Source organism: Pseudopodoces humilis, chromosome 1 (assembly GCF_049639895.1).
Source record: "Pseudopodoces humilis isolate 2021_Gansu_Grassland_sample_001 chromosome 1, ASM4963989v1, whole genome shotgun sequence".
Taxonomy (NCBI): domain Eukaryota; kingdom Metazoa; phylum Chordata; class Aves; order Passeriformes; family Paridae; genus Pseudopodoces; species Pseudopodoces humilis.
Window position 1 is genome coordinate 64,467,715 of NC_142200.1, and position 19,181 is coordinate 64,486,895.

Below are 19,181 nucleotides of genomic sequence, written 5' to 3' on the forward strand. Positions count from 1 at the left end.
TGGAGTAGTTGCTCAATGCTAAGGTAAATGTCTCTGTTCCTACCAGAGGTTTTCTTCTAGCTGAAGTAACAAAGTTGAAAAATACTAAATCTGTGTGGGAATGGTAAAAAGTACAGTAAGTTGTTAATTGTTTGGAGATACAATTTACCCCCATTGATTTTTACCTGTAAAACACTGTATCTGTATCTTGTTGACCACAACTTTAAAATGTCTGTTTCTCATTTTTCTCCTATATCTCTGCTGTATTGGGAAGGTGGACAGCATGGCGAGCCTCCACAACATACATGTTCGCACAGGCTGCTTCTGTAACACGGGAGCCTGCCAGATGCATTTGAACATAAGCAATGAGGACATCCAAAGGAACCTGCAGGTTAGTTTTTGTATGTCATAAGAAGTTAAAAGCTAAAGTGTATCACATCCCATAGTTTTGAGTCTCTGTGACTTAATGAATGAAGTTAAATTTGACTCACTTTCTATAAGATTTCAACTCCCTTGCCTTGTTAAAGACCTAAACTAACTGAAATTTGGTACCTTAAAATGAGGTATTAAAACAAAAGCATTTGATGGATGGAGAAGTATGTGTTGCTTGTTGATATTTTATTGGAGAATAGGAAATGGACCTTCCTGTTTGGTTTTGGAATTGCATGATATCCAGACTTCCAGAAGAACATTATTTCCTGGACAATTCCTCTCATGTTTTTCTTTAAGTATCCTAATTAATTATTGTTAATAATTAATAATCTTCAAGCCCTATATACCTGTTGCTGTTGGGTGCTACAATTTAAAATACTTATGCAAATTGGACAGGAAACAAAGACAAATACACAATTAATCTCAGAGAATGAAGCAAATTTAGATGACCTCTACTTAGATTACTGGTGTGTTAGATTTTTAGAATATGAATGTAAAGACTGTTTTCAAGATTACTAATGTTTTCCATAAGCTGTCATTAAAAGATGTATAGCAGCATGTATTACAGTGAAGTAGAGGAGGCCACTTATTAATGGTGTTCTTCAAAAGGTTAAAAAAAAAATCTAATGACTTTAATGATATTATAGCTCCCTTATAATTTCACAGAGATACACAGATAATTTTGGAAACATATTTATATCCAGGACTGATAGCATAAGTTCTTAAAGACTGCTGCAGTTCTTTAATACCTTTGTTGGTGTTTTGATTTGCCATGGAAGCTCTCTTCTCTGAGAAAACAAAAATAGGTCTACCCTTTTGCTGAAGTGAAAAATAACCAGCTGCAATGCTCTTGGATCTCCTTATACAAAGAGGATTTTTCTAAGGAGTGAGTGACTTCTTTTAGGTCTGTAACATTTAGATGGGGATAGGCTAAAGTTAAATTTATGGAGAGACACTTAATCACCAAAGGTTTTATGATAAGGTGGTACAGTTGCACAGATGTTATTTTGGGACATTCCATTCCCATCAGTGCTTTGAGAAGGATCAGGATGAGTTATTGATAATGTTACTGTGTAGAGGAAGGCATCTTTTATTACCTTATTTGCACATATACTTCAGTTTCGTCTTTTCCCAGGGTGCTGGCTGTATTGTTCCTTCCCTGATGAAGTTTTACATGATAAAATGCCTGTGAGGGAGTGCTTTCTGTCTTCAAGAGTCCCTGGAGAAGTGTGGTTAGTTTTCTTAGAATGTTATGTAGGAACTCGTTTACTTATTTGCACAGTAGGAACCTCTCTCCTCAGTCAATCAAGCAATGCTTGGCAGAAGGGTTACAGAAGGGTATATTAACAGATGCAACCTAATTTTGCAAATACTGCTTCTGCTCTGTTGTCAAGGATAAAAACTACAGCACACTGCATTAAAATATTTACTACTGTGTTGCATGCTTTGACACAGATGTAGGGGTTTTTATTTCTCTTTGCATAAATGGCATCTGTGTTCACTGTCCTGTGACATTTCTTGCTTAATAAAAGCCCTCATGTAAATAAACTATTCACACATCCATTTTTAATGTGACAGAAATGTGTAAATAAATTACATTCTGAGAAAAAGAAAACCCAACAGCTGTTACATTTAGGGAATAGGATGCTGGGTTAGGACTAAATCTTATGTCCATTGGTGAGCTAATGTTAAGTGGATGAACAAAGAGAGACTCTAGCTAGCTTCACTGGTGGTGAGCGGCAGCATTCACTGACTCACTTAAAGAATGAGAAACTTTTGCTCTTAAGAGAGAGTTTTCTGTAGACTCTTGTATGAGAGACATATCAGATGGGTAACTGATTCCCGATATCTGACACGGAGGCCACTATAAAGCATTCAAAGAATTTTTCAATAAAAGCTTTTCAAGTGGAAATTTGTGCTCTTCAAAGGAGGAAGTATTAGGGGAAAGACTAGTTCCCTTCATCCTGAAAGCAATGTGTTGATTGGATCAGCAAGACAGATTTGAAGGATATTCCAATGGCACTTTGGATGTCTGAGCTCTAGATACAAGTCTCTGCTTTGCTGCTATCCCAGATGAGTTAGTTCTCTGCTGTTTGGACTATTTAACATGCACCATGAAAAAGCCACTGATGGTATAAAATGGTGCTCTTCTGACAGTGAATATCGAGAAAACTGCCCCAGAAAAATTAACCATCTCATGGCTTGTTCACTTATCTGAACATAACATCACAGTTTGAATCCCAATGAACTATTCAGGTGAGACTGGAATATCCCTGGAGGTTGTCCAAGCTGACAATCATGGGACATACAACCTTTTTGTGACTCTTGATAAGTTTTTAAGTATCTCTTCCCTGAATAGAGTAGGACAAGCAGCAAAATTATCTCCATAGTCTGAGTAAATCATAAGATAACTGAGGGGTTTTTTTTTATTCATTTTCTCTTTGTATTGATGAGATAACCTTCTATTTTTTGCAACAGTTTTTCAGGTTAGAATTAAGAGACTCATTAATAACTAGGTAAAATTAGAGAGAGAAAAAAAGCAAAGTATCATGACAGCTCTCTGTTTTCCTTCCTATTTCAAACTAGGCTGGCCATGTCTGTGGAGATAACATAGACCTAGTTGATGGACGTCCCACTGGCTCTGTGAGAATATCCTTTGGCTACATGTCTTCTTTTGAAGATGCACAGACTTTTCTGAATTTCATCATAGCCACCAGACTCTCCAAATCGGATGCTGAGATTCCTTTCCAGTCTGCTACAAAGCTGACGGCAGAGTCTGTTCCAGATGACCACCTTTCTTTTAACAGTGCAGATAAATTGTCTCCAGTACTGCAAATCTCTGACAGAGAGCTCAGGAATATTCCATCTGAGGCAGAGACAACTGGCAGCTGGCAGCCACTGGAGCCTGAGGCAGAAAGCATAAGGGCAGCTGTTTCTGAGACTACAGTGCCAACATGTAGAAAAGGTGGCAAGCCCATCACTGTCGCCAAAATTTACCTCTACCCAATCAAATCCTGCTCTGCGTTTGAGGTACGTGCTTTGAACCATTTGGAAGTATTTGTGCAGCTCAGCCTTGTGTTTTTCATCAGACACGTGTGTATGAGATACTAGGAAGCAGTGTGTGGGTGCCCATGTTTCCCTTTTTTCAAGTTTCTGGGATCAAGTCCCACATGTCTGGCTATATTGAAGGATTTTCAGGTAGGCTGAAGTTACAGGGGAGGGGTAAATGTATCTTCTGCTCTCCCCTCCCCCACAACAGGCACATATTATGCTGTCTTGAAGAAAATAGTTTGATTTGCAAAACTTTACTAAAATATAATCAAGTAATTAGTATGCTTTTACAAAATGACGTGTGATGGACTTGTAGGCATTGATGGGTAGGCAGCAATTGAGAAATAACTTGATTAAAATGTTATAATTGAGAGGCGGCTGATTTACATTACAAAGAAATGTTATCATTAAAAATACATTTGCAACAGAAATATGACATTTAAGTGTTGCTATGCTATTTGAAAGTTCACTCTTTGAAGATTTTAATTGCTTTTTTACCAAGTTAATAATATCACCACCTTAGCTATGACTTTTTTTTTTAAATAATGCCTGATGAAATAGGTGTATGGGCCCACACATGACCTAGACTGTCGTTCTTCTTAGTACCGTACTGGGAAGTGATTTAATGAATGTCAATAACGGTATAACTTTCCCTAGGAAAGCTTAGTGGTGTAGGTCAGTGTCGCACATCTGAGAGAAAATTGGGGTCAAATCCAGTGACAAATCCCCTGCATTTTAAACAGGGCTTCTCAGCTGATTTGACCATGTTTTGTTGTTTTTTTTTCTCAGTGCAGAGGTTGGGCAATTAAACACTATTAAATGATCAAGAAAACATCTGTATTTTTAAATTTGGGTTGGCTTATGATGTCTTTAATTCAGAGGAACAGTCCTGAGCATTAAATGAGATATGAACAAACAATATCCACCCCTTATTAACCTCCCACTAGATCAAACTGTTCAGAAAATCAAATTAATTGCCCATTTCATGTGAAAAATTTTTAACCTTTGCTGAAGTGTGGCAGCTTTCATAGCTGTATTACAGAAGCCCAGCGTAGAAGCTGCTGAAATACGTAGGCAGTATTCATGCACCTTTGGGGTTAAGTTCTATTTTTGACGTACAGGCTGGTGGTGTGAGATACACACCACAACATTCAGCGCTAGGAAGGCTTTGAAGTGATTGTGCCCAGGAGCAGGTACGACATACCTCAGCATGAAAGAAAGCTTATGTTTCCCCACAAGCTGAGCCAGGTTTCTCCTCTTCAAGCTCTGTGACGGGAAAACAGCTTTAGGAGATAAATTCGCACAAACCCGGTACTCCCCGGCAGACAGGACTGCAATTCTTCATGGAGGGAATCCCCATGGCTCATGCAAAGTGCTTGTGCCAAGCATGTGTTAATGGGCCCAGAGTGAAAACAGGGCTCATCTTACCTCAGCTTCCACCTCTACAGTTCAACAGTGTTCTGTAAGCAGTGAGGGCTTAAGATATGATATGATATGATATATGATATGATACCTGCTTATTCATTTTAGCATAAAATAGGCATCTTCAAGAATAAATTTTCCTGGATATTTCTGTTCATTGACTGCAAGAGGAATCCAAGGCAACTTAGATTATGCAGCAAACACTAGCTGATCTGAATTATTTAAATATAGATATAAAAACTGCAGCTACATTATGAGGTTTAATTTTGCATGTCTAGAGTAATTTTTGAAGTCTGTTTTGATTTTTTTATGACAAAGTCACAGCCACATAAGAGCCCTGTAATTTAAGCACTGTCAGAGCTTGTATTGCCAAAGAGAAACAGAAAATTAAGTAAATACTGGATTTAGTGTATGGTATTGGAAGGGACTGGAATTTCACTGTAAAGAACATTTAGCTCTTTTCCTTCTCTAAAAGAAAAAGTATTTTTTGTGTATTTCCACATGGTTTCCATGTGGTTTATGGAAGATACTTGAGTGCATATGAAAGCACAGTAAAAGTTGATCTAACAAATCCACTAGGAAAGGGCTTTCACTGCATTGGGAAAGCAGGCTAGGAGTTGAAGTCAAAAGAGTATTTTGATTTTGATGGTTCTTTTATATTGAAGCAAATCTTTATAAAAAATAAGTTTCCTTTTGTGACCTTCTTCCTGTCCACCAGATGTTCTTCATGTTTTTTCTTCCCAAAAGTCTGACTGGAACTTCTAGACCTATCATACATTTATAACCAGCCTGTGAAGGATCTGCCAATCTCACTGTCTGCCTATAGAAGAGATGAAAATGCTGTCTTAGAGACCACCATTTGTAAAATTACTTTTAAAATTCAATTAATCCCATTCTAAATCACCAAGTGACTTAGTCTCTCCCCAATGAGCAAGCGTAGAATAGAAAGCAATGGCTGCCAGGACCCAAATCCTGCAGAGTGCACTAACCTCCAATATGTATCTATATGTGTGTGTGTGTGTGTGTGTGTGTGTGTGTGTGTGTTTTTATATGTCATTACTGCAGCTTCAGCCTGTATCACCTTGAAATGGGAAAACAATGTATGTCACATGCACTGGAGTTTGAAGCAAGACATGCTAGAGAAGAAGCCTTACCACAACTAAATGGAGTCAAATCCTAGAAATCATTTTGCCTTCTAAAATATTGATTTTACTAGAATCTCTAGGCTTTATATTGAAAACACTGAATCATATGCAGAACTTTTCTTTTGCCACTTGTTTAGTGTTTTTTTTCATACAGACTTCAGACAACATTATATTATCTTCTTACTTCAGGAAATGCATAAACTTCTGAAGTAGTAATCATGTAGCTTTAGTCTTTGATTGGAATCCAAGAATTGTAATTCAGTGTCTTGTTTTTAATCTAAAATAGCTTTAGATGCTTTGAAGTTGCTGGAAATCTAGAACAGTATTTTCCCAATTAAAAATTTTATCTCTGTGTTTATCAGTTATTGGGTAACTCTCAGCTAGCTGATATGCAAAGCTAATAGCAGTTCAAATACTGAGCTCTATTAAATTCACCTTGTAATACTTTGATACTTGAGATCAGAAGCTCATAGGTTTGTAGGTTCAAGTGCAGGCCTCCTGCTGGTATGGGAGGTCAGACCTTTAGCATGTGTAGTAACTAGGGCTTATTGTAACTACATGATCACTCGAGTTTTCCTTAAATAATATGTGAAGTGGAAAATTCCAGATAGCTGTGTGCAGGACTCAGCCCATCTGCCAGTGAAATCTGCCCACAGACTTGCTGGTTGCAGGATAGATGATTAGTGTCAGGAGGACAAACTTGAGGAGGATGTGAGTGCAAGCTCACAGCTGTTTGATCTCCTCTTTAGAGGCACATAATCTCCTCCTCTCCTAAACTCTGATTTCTCTGTTCTATTCTAAGTGGTTAAGTATGAGAGGTTCTTGACCTCCAGAGAAAATGAAAGTGCAGAGTGTTTTGGCAGTTGGGAAGATGAAACTTGACATGAAGATTGCCAGCTCGCTGCAGGTTGGGTGGTTTCTGCAGAATTTTATGAAGTGTTCCTGGCCACTGTTGTCCCATGGATTTTGTACACATGGTGCAGAAAGCAGAGGGCAGAATTTTCTAACTCAACTTCTCAAAGGTGTTTTCCCTACAATTATTTTATTAAATGGAGAAAAGCAGAGGAGTAACCTCTATGCAAGACCACTCTCTTTTTTCCAACATAAAAATGTGTTTTAAACCTGCATTTTTAAACAGGAACATCTCTCATGTCAATGACTTTTGCATAATTATATAATGCAATGTGCTCAGTGAAAGAGGTTAGGAATTTAAACTATTAACTAATTAATAACTTTATTATTCTTACAGTAGATTTCAGAGTATAAAAAGTTACGTCTCAATGGAAAAGAAAAACTAGCTTTTAATTTAAAATACAGTGCAAATTCCTAGTGATCAGTGAATAAATTATATGTAAGACCACTATTTTTAAACTTAGATAATTTAAAGCCTTTTCAGTGATTTCTTGAATGTGTTCAAAAACTGTGTTAGACTTCATATTACTGTGAACTATGGGAGAAATGCAGCCCAAAATATTTTACAGAAAATTCTGAAATAGAAACCAAAAAACCCCACATGGTTTTGCAGTGGCTATTTTTATTTTGTGATAAGAAAAGATCAATAAATCAGATGGGACAATACCAAGTACTGGCTGTATTATGCAGTGGTCCTTGTGACTGGTAGAGAAGACCTTACATTGAATGATCCTGAGATGCATCATCACCTTCCACGTTTGGAATGAATGTGTATGCTGGTATCTGTCAGTAAAACCATGCTCTCCCTGCTTTCCTTCTGCCCTCCCACTTCTAATTTGTCCCAGTAGCCAGAGATGGCCAGGCAACTTCAGGGAATCACATTACAGGCTATATAATACACTATTGCTCTCTGCCATGTATGCTAACCTGCTTTATTTTACTTTATTTAACAGTCTCTTCAGCCCCTTTGAAATAAGGGCAGGATATGCTCTGCACAGGCCACAGGCCTCAGTGTTGAGAGAATAAATGAATGTGTTCTTCCTTGCTCATCTCCAGGGTCAGTATTAGCAGCAAACCAGTTCTGGCTGGCATCTATGATTCTCCATCCAAGGCAGGACACGGTGGTTTTGTTGTTGCAACTTTCTCTAGCAGGGTCCTAGCAACATGTGCAATACAGTGAGCTGAGACATGGAGAGGGAGCTAGGCACTTGACAGCGCACAGAGGACATCCATGACAGGACAGGGACTCACTACAGGCACACCTGTGTGACTCTCGTTACAGTGGCAAATACCCAGAGGAAGGGGGAAAAATGGGTTGAGGACCTTCAGTCATGCGCTGCATCACATTTGTGGTGTGACTGAAACATGGAGTTAGTTGCCATTATTTTGGACCTGTCAGAGCTATCTTGAGTGGATGGTGTTGATTATTTCCAAATATCTGATAGCTACTTAGCTGGCCTTACCCTTGAATGCCTGTCAGAACTACCTGAAGCTCTGATTAAAGAGAGGTTTTGTTTTGCTCATAAAACCTCTTGCCTTCAGTGGAGGATAAGCAAATGCTTAAGCTGTTTCCCAAATAAGATTGCTGTCCTGAACTGGAACAAAAACAACAGAACGTTGCAATAGGGAACTGAAAAACTTTGTGCTCTTTTTCTATTTTTCTGCTTTCTTAGTTTATTCTGCTCTCTATATCTTGCAAATCCTGTAAAGATCTGTTGGATTCACGGGAGGATGTATTACCAATTAATGATCTTCTTTTTTGGAAGAGAGATTTGTTAGCAGGAAATTCTTGCAGCTCTCAGATGATCACCAGCTGTTCAAATGCATTTTGTAGTCTAATTATACAGGATAACCAAAAATGCTGGTCTCTCCAAAGAATAATTCCCACTAAGAACAAAAGTGTGTTCTTCAGCTGATATTGCAGTGTTTGGGCTATGATTCCTCTCCTGAAAAAGACAAAGGTTCACATAGCTGAGGAGCTGACAGTTTGAGGTACTTGGATAGTGTGATTTCAGATGACACTGTCAGACCAAAAATATCTATTTATCACTGAATTTTTCATCCACACTTGCATAAAAAAATGCCAAATAATATTATAAATCAAATGGGTTGATAGAACACTTTTCTTCTCTTAATTTTATTTTTCCTTTCCGTTTTCTGTATTCAGACTATTTGTTCTGTGAAATTATTTTCAGTTCAGCTTTGTTGCTTTTAAGTTTTCTGTTCTAGCATGCCTGCCCATAGCTTTCTATGGTCAGGCTGTCAGTGTCAAACTGCTGCTGCAGGCTTTTATAAAAACAGGAAAAGTTTATGTGATACTTTAGGGTTTGTCAAGTTTTGGGATGATCACATGATAAACAAGAATGTGTTTTTTAATTAATCTAGCCAGTGTTTCCAGACATGCTATTCTTCATAGCATCAGGCTGTGCTTGACATATCTTTTACTCAATATTTTTTTTCTGAAGTCTTTTGTTGGCTAATTTATGTGAGATTTATTCAGCTTTTCTGTAAGAATTCAATGAAGTTCAGCTGTAAACTTTTCTCCATATTCAACTGTGACTAGAAAGCATACATGAGTTGAAGAATGTGTTAGTGGCCAGCTTTATGTTACAAGAATGGTATTAATATTTTAACATTCTGGAGAAGAAAGCAGATATTAATGTCACCCAAAGGCAGTACTAAAATTGCTCTCTTTTTGGATTTCAAGATTACCATCTGTGTAGCATCAGAAACAGATGTTCTTTTCACCAGAAAAATGTATGTGAAAGCAAGGACAATGTTCTTGTATGGGCTATTGAATGTAAAGAATGTTATAGAAGTAATGGAAGAACAGACAGTAAAAAAGACAATGTGTTTTGTTGTAAGGGGGTCTAAAGAAATTGTTATTATCCCAGTTAAACAAGAAGCTTCAGTGACAGAGATTTTCTCAAATGGATTAATGGAAAAAGTGGTCCCATTTTATGAAAAACAAGTTTTTTCAGAACTTTGAATTTCACAGTTTTCCTGCTTTCTGTTTGCTTGGTTTTGCCTTAATTCATAAAATTTCTATGCTTTGTAAGTTAAATGAAAATTTCTGGGTCAATAGGTCCTAAACATGGATGAATATAAAACTGAAGTGAGTTTTCAGAGTGTTTTGGAGATTGTTTATTCTTATAGCTCTGTTAAACTGTATGATAATATCAAACTACTTAGAGTAATTTGATTTTTTTTTTGTCAGCTTTGTGCAGTGATGTCTTTGTCTTTGATTTGCAATTAAGGTTTCTCTTACAGAAAGCTGACATTGGCTTGCATAAGTTTTCCTGATTTCAACGAGTTTCATTAATGGATTCTTTTCCCTCTCTTTTCTTTTCAGCGTGAATCTATTAGTGCAGCTAACATTTTTAAACCCTTGTACCCCCTCCTAATGCTTTCCCAGGTTACAGAATGGCCAGTAGGAAACCAGGGTTTGCTGTATGACCGAAACTGGATGGTTGTAAACCAGAATGGAGTCTGCGTGACTCAGAAGCAGGAGCCAAGGCTGTGTCTTGTGAATCCCTCAATTGATCTGAAGCAAAAAATTATGGTCATCCAAGCAGAAGGTTAGTAAACAATATAATTTCCTTCCCTTCTTTATTGGTGTCAGACTTCTAGGCAGCAACACCTGCATGCTCCCACCAAACCACTGAATGCTGTGCATGCTTACTGGTGACTTTAGGGACAAGTTCTGTGCCAGCTGTGGACTATGAAAGCCCAACCTGTATATGTAGCCTGGGGGGTTTCCTAACTTATTGTCGAGGTAGGCAGAGAGTAGACAGTGACTCCCTATGTGCAGTCATATTCTGAATTCTCCAGGATGGAGAAAGGAACAGACAGATGTGGGAATTTACTAACTAGTGTCTCTCCATAGCATGAAGTCCCATAGCCTGAAGGGATTGTTAATGCTGCAAAGGTAAAGGAATAGAAGTCTAACATTAAACACCCTGGCCAAAACATTTCCCATTTTGTATCTCTCTTCCTCCTTCCAGCTGTGGGATTAGAGGGGTAGTCTTCAGTGGAAATTAGTATTCAGTGGAAATTAGCCAGACATTATTTAACTCAGTTAAATACTTGCACTAGCAGGCAATATTTCATGATGTTTGAACTTCCTGGGAATTATTAAAATCCTTTTTATTTGCTGCTGAGGGGAAAAAAAAAGAAAAAAAAATAAGTAAAGAATATGTTACAGAAAGCCCTGTGCTACTCAGAGGTGCAAATTATTACTTTTCATAACTGTGCCATTGCCACTGAACACTGGAACAGGTTTGAATATCACAGAAATCATTACTAGTGCTGAGTTTGCATGTCTGAATGGTGTTCATCATTTCCCTGGGGTACAGCATTTACTCAGCCCGTATGTCTTAACTATTAATAATATATGTGCCCACATTTTCAGCAGCTAGAGCAAAACAAGGGAACCTATCTTCAGATTTTTCACCCTTTATTAGAAATCCATATGAGTGGATCTGTAGCCACAGTCTCCTTTCTGTGTGTACAGTAGGGTTGTTGTCATCTCCACCTGTCTGAGCACTCTCCATAGAATTAAATCTGACTCGTTGATTCTTTTTGTCTGAAATAGGTTTCTCAAACATACATTTTGATACTTCCACTAATCATGTGCTATTTTCTGTGTTTCCAATCCCAAACACCATCTACCCTCTTCTTAGGGATTCCAGACTTGCCCACTGGCACATACACTGCTGTTTTCCCCTCTTTCCTCCATACTATTTCTTTGAAAATCTACCATTAATTCATTTCAATTCTGTGTGGAGCACCTTGCACCTCAAATTTTTGCAGTACAGTTGCACAGACAGCTTTCTCCCACAACTTTTAAATTATCAAGTGTTTCAGAACTAATTATTTCTAGAGATTTATTTCCTTACCATCTCTCTTCCTTTTTGACCATTCTGAGTCTGTCCCTCATTTTTTCTCCTTGCTAGCAATCCTTCAGACAAGTGTATACCCAGTAGTATATTCACCTGTCAATAACACCTGACATGCTTCAGGGAGTCAGGAGGAAGTTTTCTCACACAAAAATGACAGTCAAGACACCCATTTCACACTGAGATTTACAATTTCTTGCCATAGTTAGTGCCAGGCTGAAATTTGCCTTTAAATTCTACATTTTACTGTGTGTCTTTTTTGGAGTTTTCACTGTCGTTTCCCTTCCTCCCAATGAAAGGGAGAACCGTTTCCACATAGAAGTGATTGTCCAAGTCTATTGATCACTTTTCTACACAAAAATAATTGATCAGTATACTCTAACAAGAGTGTTATTGCCATTTATTCACAGCCTGCTTTGGTACAGCCAGTGTGTAAGAATGGAGTCATTTTATTCTTTGTATAACGACTTTAGCTAGCAAAATCCTAGCCCATGAGGTGATCTGGACCTCTTTTCTAGTAGTCCTGCTGTTTTTTACTCTCATGGTTGTTGCAACCTGTGGCATTTTTTAAAATTCTTGACAGTGAGATAATGGCTCTCTTTTCCTTGAGGAATCTATTCCAGAGCTTACTGCTCCTAAGATGGCACAATGATGGGAGCGCATACAAACCAGAAGGGTAAGACTGAGCAGATAAATCTGTAGGAAGATGTTCCAATATTTATTATGTTTTCTTTCTTCTTACCTGCAGTCTAAATCCATTATTTGTTTGTTGGTGTTAAATTTTTAAATTTTTTCTTTTATCCCTTCACAAACATGGATCACTGTTGTATCTTCCACTTAAATCATTTCATGACAGACAAATTTAATTTAATAAACTGACTTTTTACTTGAAAATCTCATGTTAATCCCTGCTGCTTTTGTCACCACTCCTCCAGCCTGTCCATAGCTGGTTGCAAATGTAAGACCTGAAGCTGAATGCTGCATGTGAGCAGTGATCTATGTGGTGGGGAGCAGTGGAGCTCAGTTGAGCCAGGCTGGTTGTTCTGAAGCTCAGAACCTTCACTGCCTGTGTCGGTGGCTGATGTTATTTCAGATCCATAGCTCTTGGCCTGCTGACTAACAGCCACCTCCAGATCTCCCGCTTCGCTCCTTCATCCGCATGGAATGCCACCCACCCAAACCGCCTTTCCTCAGCCACAGCAGCATGCATCTTTCCAAGATGAGTTTTGTTTCCCCCATCTCTCCTCCCCCTGCCCTCACAGTCCCTGTGCTGAGTTTCTCTGTTCTTTCCATTTCTGCAATGCCCTTGCTTTGGTGGCTGTGCAGAGCCAGCGGCTCCAGCTGTCCGGTGACAGGTGCAGTCCGGCTGTCTCCCCTCTGCAGGAGCTGTAACCACTGTGTTTTCTCTGCCAGCTCCGCTCTGCCTGCGCTTTGCTCACTGTGGGAGCAGCCTGTGGCGCACACCTCTGCCCAGAGCGTGCTTTGCTGGCTGGAGGCGCCTCTCTCCAAAGGAGAGAGCCTAAGGCAACTGTGCTGCTGGAATAGGTGTCTCTGGTAAGTGCCTAAAGCCGAGTGGGCCAAATCCCACCAGCTACTTCCCACCAGCTGAAGTACACGGCATTTTTTAAGAGCATGTTGCTGTTACACTATTAGATTATGGTGAAGACTTTATCTGTGGCACTTTTAAAACATAATGAGTCTGTTCTCTCTTCCCCTCCAGGCACATGCTTTCCTCTCCCTCTAGAACTTTTCATTAGCGGAAAATTTGTTTATGGCTATTTTATTTCAATGTGGCTTGACATTCTCTGCCTTCTCTGTCCAAGAAAAAATTTGTCAGCATGGTTTAATGTGACTGTAACTATTTTAACACCTTTTGCTGAATTCTCTATGCACTGAGACACCCTTTCAGGGCTGTTCTTTAATCCCTGCATGTTGGGTGTCTGTAGCCTCAGATGTGGATGGGCAGAACCTGCTGTCTGACCAACCCAGCTGTACAGTCCTGCCACTGCCGTGAGTAGCAAGGATGGCAGAGTGGGGCTCTACACAAGCCCAAAGCTGCCTGAAGGCTTAGGATCTTTGCCTGGCATGCCTGCAAAATTGGTTGGCTTGCATGGCAGCTGGGGAGCTCCAGGTATTTCCCAGATCTCTGATGAAGGGGTTGAGACCGGAGGGAGAGGAAGGACTTGTGCGTACTCTCTCACCAGCTGTACTTTTCTTCAGCAGATGGGGTAAGATTTTAATTTTGGAAGCTGCATTTATTAATTCGTCAGAATTATTTTCTTAAGCTATGGGATTGTTAACAGGAATTTCCTGTTTTGTTTACTGTTAAGAGTGCAACAAAGCCTTGCTATCACAGAACCCGCTTAGAGAAAATCAGTGTACCTAACTCTGAATCAGCCCCCATGGAGAGAAACTACTTGTGTCTTGACTGAAGTTATTTGAGGTTTGGCTCCCAGTAACTTAAAGGTGGGCAGGAGCAAGTGTCTTCATTTCCAGAAATCCTATTACTTGCGTGAGAACCAAGGGAAATCTCCTTGTCCTCCTCCATCAAATACGTGGGAGCACAGATTACATTGCACTTGTTTCTGACCTACACAAATCTGTAGCCAAATAGAATTTGGCTGAAAATACATGTTTGGAAAAGACTAATTTCTCTCTTTCCATTTTAGCTAACAATCAGCATTAGTCTGGCAAGTTGGGCATTAGTTTGCCACTGCACAGTGGGAGAAATTCTGAGTGTCGAGGAGGTATTTTAAAATATTGGAGTAGAAAGATGCTAGCAAAACTGAGCAGCTAATTGCACTTTATGGAGTTTATTGTGCCTTCAAATAGTCATGTGTTACTGCCAGTAAAAATAATGGGAATTAAGTGCATACACTGATGAAAGAATATACATGAATGGTTTATATTTCAGTCTATTGAAATAACAGATTTCTAATTTTCCTCATTGACTGAAAATAGGAGCTATAACGATAAGTTTTTTTTTTATATTAATACTGTGAGCACATCTGTGAATTTTATTATCAAGTAAATGACCATGGAGAATGACACTTTTACATTTTAGTAAATGGCAATATTCTACTTTATTTTTTTTGCCTTAAAGATAGAATAAAATTGTAATTAACAATGTTTAACTGACCTAAACATCATTGTAAAATGTGTACTGTTCAATAAAAATGTGATACAGTTGCTGGTGTATAAAAGCCTTTTTTAAAGCCCTGAAATTCCATTTTAAGAAATTTTGTGCGTATGCCTTTCTTAGAAAGTGTTTGAAAGATATAACAGTTAAGAATGCATGCAAGATGAAATATTTCAAACTCTTATTTTTCAGAAGTAATGATGTTAATATTTAATTGTTTCAAAGTCCAAGAGTTCTAGTCAAGGAGACAGTAACATTGGCTTTTTTCAGATTGTTACAGGGTAGTTCAAAGCATTTATTACATGTTTTTGCATTATTTTCCTAAGTGAACCCAACTTTTCCCTCTCTGTCTTCACTTATGACATATACTAACATAATTAACCAAAGAAGAAGTAGACCACTTTCTATTTTGTAAAATATTCATGAAACAGAGTTGATAGTCGTGTTACAATGAATCTGAACTACATTTCATTACTCTTCAGAAGAAAATAAGCCAACTTGATTTCACCATATCACAGAGCTGGTAGAGCATGATTCTTATTTGTTTTACAATATTACATAATGTCAAAACATGTTTTTATAATTCCAGGAAATTGTGGGGAGGGGGGGTTGTCAAAGTCTTGGTTAATATCTGTTGCAGTGTAATGGAAAAGTTGGATGGATTGCAGCCACACAGTAAAAAGACTTGGTTCTTCATTTAAGATTATTGTTTTCAATTCACAGAAAGAAAAGTAGTCCAGCTTTTCTTTTTGGTTCTAGCAAACTACAGTACCCTTTCCATCTCTTTGGTTTATTCTGTTCAAGATGAGAAAAATGTGGGAGAAGTTGTTAAGATAGATCATTACCAGGGAATCCTCTGCTGGTTTAAACTTGGAGATGAATAGATGGGAATGATTGTCTCATTCTCAGTTTTCAATAAATTTTGTCGTTAAATTATTGTAGTTTTATCTCAGAGTATATTTCTTTTTTTGAACAGACTGTGCCTCGTTTTTTCTTCCACCCTTCTTCATCTTTCATCTTTTAGATCACTCAATCCCTCTAGTCCAACATGACAGTCTAACATCATCTCCTGACTTGTCAGAGGAGCCATCCTTCCAAAAGAAACCATGGCTGAGGCCGTAATTCTGTGCCATTTTTGTTGTCTGAGATAAACAGAGAAGGAAGTTACTCAAAGCTGAAATTATTATTTTTTTTTTAATATGCTTTGAGTACCAAGGTCATCTGCAGCCTTTGCGCTTTGTTTTATCATTTGGAGCCACCTGCCGGCAGAGAATATAATTCTAGCAAAAAGAAAAAAAATTTTTTTTATTTGCTGTTTGTAAGGCTACTGTGACTGTGAAAAGAAGCAAAAATAAGAACTTTTTTCATGATCTTATCATTCTTCATACATTTTTTATTAAAACATGACTTTCTCTCTGTTCACCTAGGCATGGACCCAATATCTGTGCCGCTAGAAGACAATACTGGAAAAGAGGCTGTGATCTGTGACAGTAAAGTCTGTTCACACAGGTAAGTGACAGCAGAGAGGTACTGAAGCTGAAAATCTCTGTAGTGACACTCAGGATGTGGACAGATGTACACAGGAGTCCTTGAAAAAATGGTGGAAAGCAATGAATGATTAGTGGACCAGGAGAATGGTCCTATTTAAATTTATAAATTTAAATTTAAATAAACCTATTTAAATAAGTAAGTTGTCATGCCCAGCATGTCTGATAGAAAACAGTAAAAAAAATAAAAAACTTTAAAAGGAGAGGAAGGACAGTACAATTAACTGACTTACCCTCACTGGAATGAGTGAGAGTTTTTTTTACTTGCTCCAAGCATGAGAAAAGGAGAAGGTGTCCCCAGTTACCTCCAAATGCCAACTGGGGGTCTCAGAAGGACTTGAATTCAGTTCCCACATTTAATAGTGATGATGCTGGCAGCTTTGCCCATTTCACTGCATGGGTTTAAAATTACTAGAAGCTTCTAAAGTTATAAACAGCTTTCCATATTTATAGCCCTTTTTAATTTTGTTTTGACCACCCATGTCGTTCAGTGTCCCCTTAACAATCTTGACGCACAGGTATGTAAGTTAAATAACATTAATTCTAATCAAGAGGCATACCACTTCAGTGAATATAGCATTATGAATAAATTTATTTCCTATCCATAAACTTAAGTGTTTATTCATCATATTTTCTAAGAACTTCCCGCAGTCTCATTAAGTTTTCTGAGTGGCAGTGTATCAAGTGCCTTCCTAAAGTACATTTGCATCATCTACTATGTTTCTTTTCAATGAGTCTCTCGGTAAGTCAAACTAAAAGAGCCACTTAAAGATTTATGTCCTCCTTTCACCAAGGTATACTAATTCTTTGTAACCCTCTACATTTGCTTCTCTGAGTAACACATAAACAAACCAGCAGAAGACCTGGAAATTTCCCTATGGAGCCATGCAGAAAATTATCTTCTCCTTCTTTTCTACTAGCTATTCAGATGATAAAGAGGATCTTTTCCTCAGAAGTGTATTTTCCTCAGGTAGTGGAATCCACCCAAGAGTCATTTGTTTTAACCATCTGTCCCACTTCCCTTAGTGTTGACTCATCCCTAGCCTCCCCATGGTAAGCCCATCTATTACAGGCTGTAAAACAGCCTGAGTTATCTTTCTCTCTGTGTGCATAAAATTTGTTGCCATACTGTTTATTGTAGCTTCTCTTTCAAGTAACTGACAGTCATTTTTATTGTATCAAATTGGAAGTTTTCATGGAAAATTTCTTAGAGTTCTGTGAAGGAAGGAAAGGACAGAATGAATAAGAAAGCAAATATGAAAGCAGATTGCAGAGAGTAGACTGCGACAACAAATAAACAAGTCAGGAAGTAAGGCAGGTTGAGTGAACAACAACATTGATGACACTCTAAAACTGCTCACAGATCCAATAGCAATTGATGCCAGTTTCCAGTGTTTCAGCAGAGGAGCCTCCAGGGCCAAAAATAATGAGAAAAGCAATGCTTTGCAAGAAGATGGGAGGTGTTTTGTGGTCTGGGGTCTTTTCTGCAGTGTCTAAGGTGAGCAGTGGGTCTTTGTTAAAAGGCTTTTATTCAAAAGAAATGTCTAATGAATGTATTTTTTATCTATTGATTCTGTGTTCTGATGCTGTTACTTTATCCAGTTCTGTTGGCTTACTCTGAATTTAGACTGAGATAACTGAGGAAAGTACATGATACAGAATCTGGAAGCAGTCATGTGAGGAAGTTTAATTTTGCAGCAGCCACGGAAGTTTAATGAGCCCAAATTTCCCTTCTGAAGCAATTCATCAGCACTAGCCTTCATCCCAGCAGGGGCTGTCTGTCAGCATGTGCTGCTCACATCAGAGGGACATGGCTTTCTGGTGCAGTGTGGAACAGTGGACAGATGAAAGTAGAAGCTAATGTTGATAGGATTGATGTTATAGAAGACCCTAAATGCTCAAGGTTGCTGCTCTACTGAAATAAGCAGGGACACAGCCTCCTCTTTGACAGGTTGCAATATCAAAGAGATCAAGGGAAGTGTAGCAGTGGTAGAAGACAAAGGTGTAGTTAAGAACAAGGTGAACTGAGCCCGTTGTATTATATCCCGTGGGATCAATATTCAGACTTCATCTGTCCTTGTTTCTTGTTCTGTAAATTACCCTGCTAGAGGGACAAGTTGTAACGCACTGAAGCTAAATGACATAATAGAAAGATGAGTGGGAAACTCAAGGCAAACAGCAAGTGAAATCAGAGAGAAATAGGCTCTCCTTTATAAATTGCCTGACATGTGCCAAATGAAATGTAATGCTGACAGATGTAAAGTTATACTCCACAAAAATAAACACAAGCAGAAAACAAGTAGAATTGAGCTACAACAGAATGACTTTGACTAAGACCTTGAAGAGATGATGATACTTGCTCAGAAAATGGTCTGACAATAAGGGAAAGCAATTTGAAAACATGGGAGTCTTGGAATACAAAAGCTACACAGTGACATTTGATGAAATACCAAGAATGGTGGGAGTCTCTAACTCAGCCACTGTGACTCAAAACAATAATTGTATAAAAGGAGGGCAAAATTTTCTTCCTGACTTATACAGTATAATTTCCAACAGGTTGCCAGAGGCAATTGGATCAGGAGAGATTTTAAACACCCCTAGTACCTCTGTGAAGGTGGAAAAGAATATTGGAGGAATTTGTTTCACCTGCACTGTT

General features: G+C 38.4%; 1 protein-coding gene across 2 annotated transcripts in view; it reads left to right on the forward strand.

Annotated features, from left to right (window-relative positions):
• Positions 1 to 19,181, forward strand: part of MOCOS (molybdenum cofactor sulfurase) — a 209,301-nt gene that overhangs the window by 170,475 nt on the left and 19,645 nt on the right. For both annotated transcript variants that reach the window (XM_014256806.2, XM_088060279.1), the window contains 4 exons: positions 254 to 370; positions 2,998 to 3,441; positions 10,357 to 10,519; positions 16,406 to 16,487. In XM_014256806.2, the coding sequence (XP_014112281.2) occupies positions 254 to 370; positions 2,998 to 3,441; positions 10,357 to 10,519; positions 16,406 to 16,487 (806 nt within the window). The remainder of the gene's footprint in view (positions 1 to 253; positions 371 to 2,997; positions 3,442 to 10,356; positions 10,520 to 16,405; positions 16,488 to 19,181) is intronic.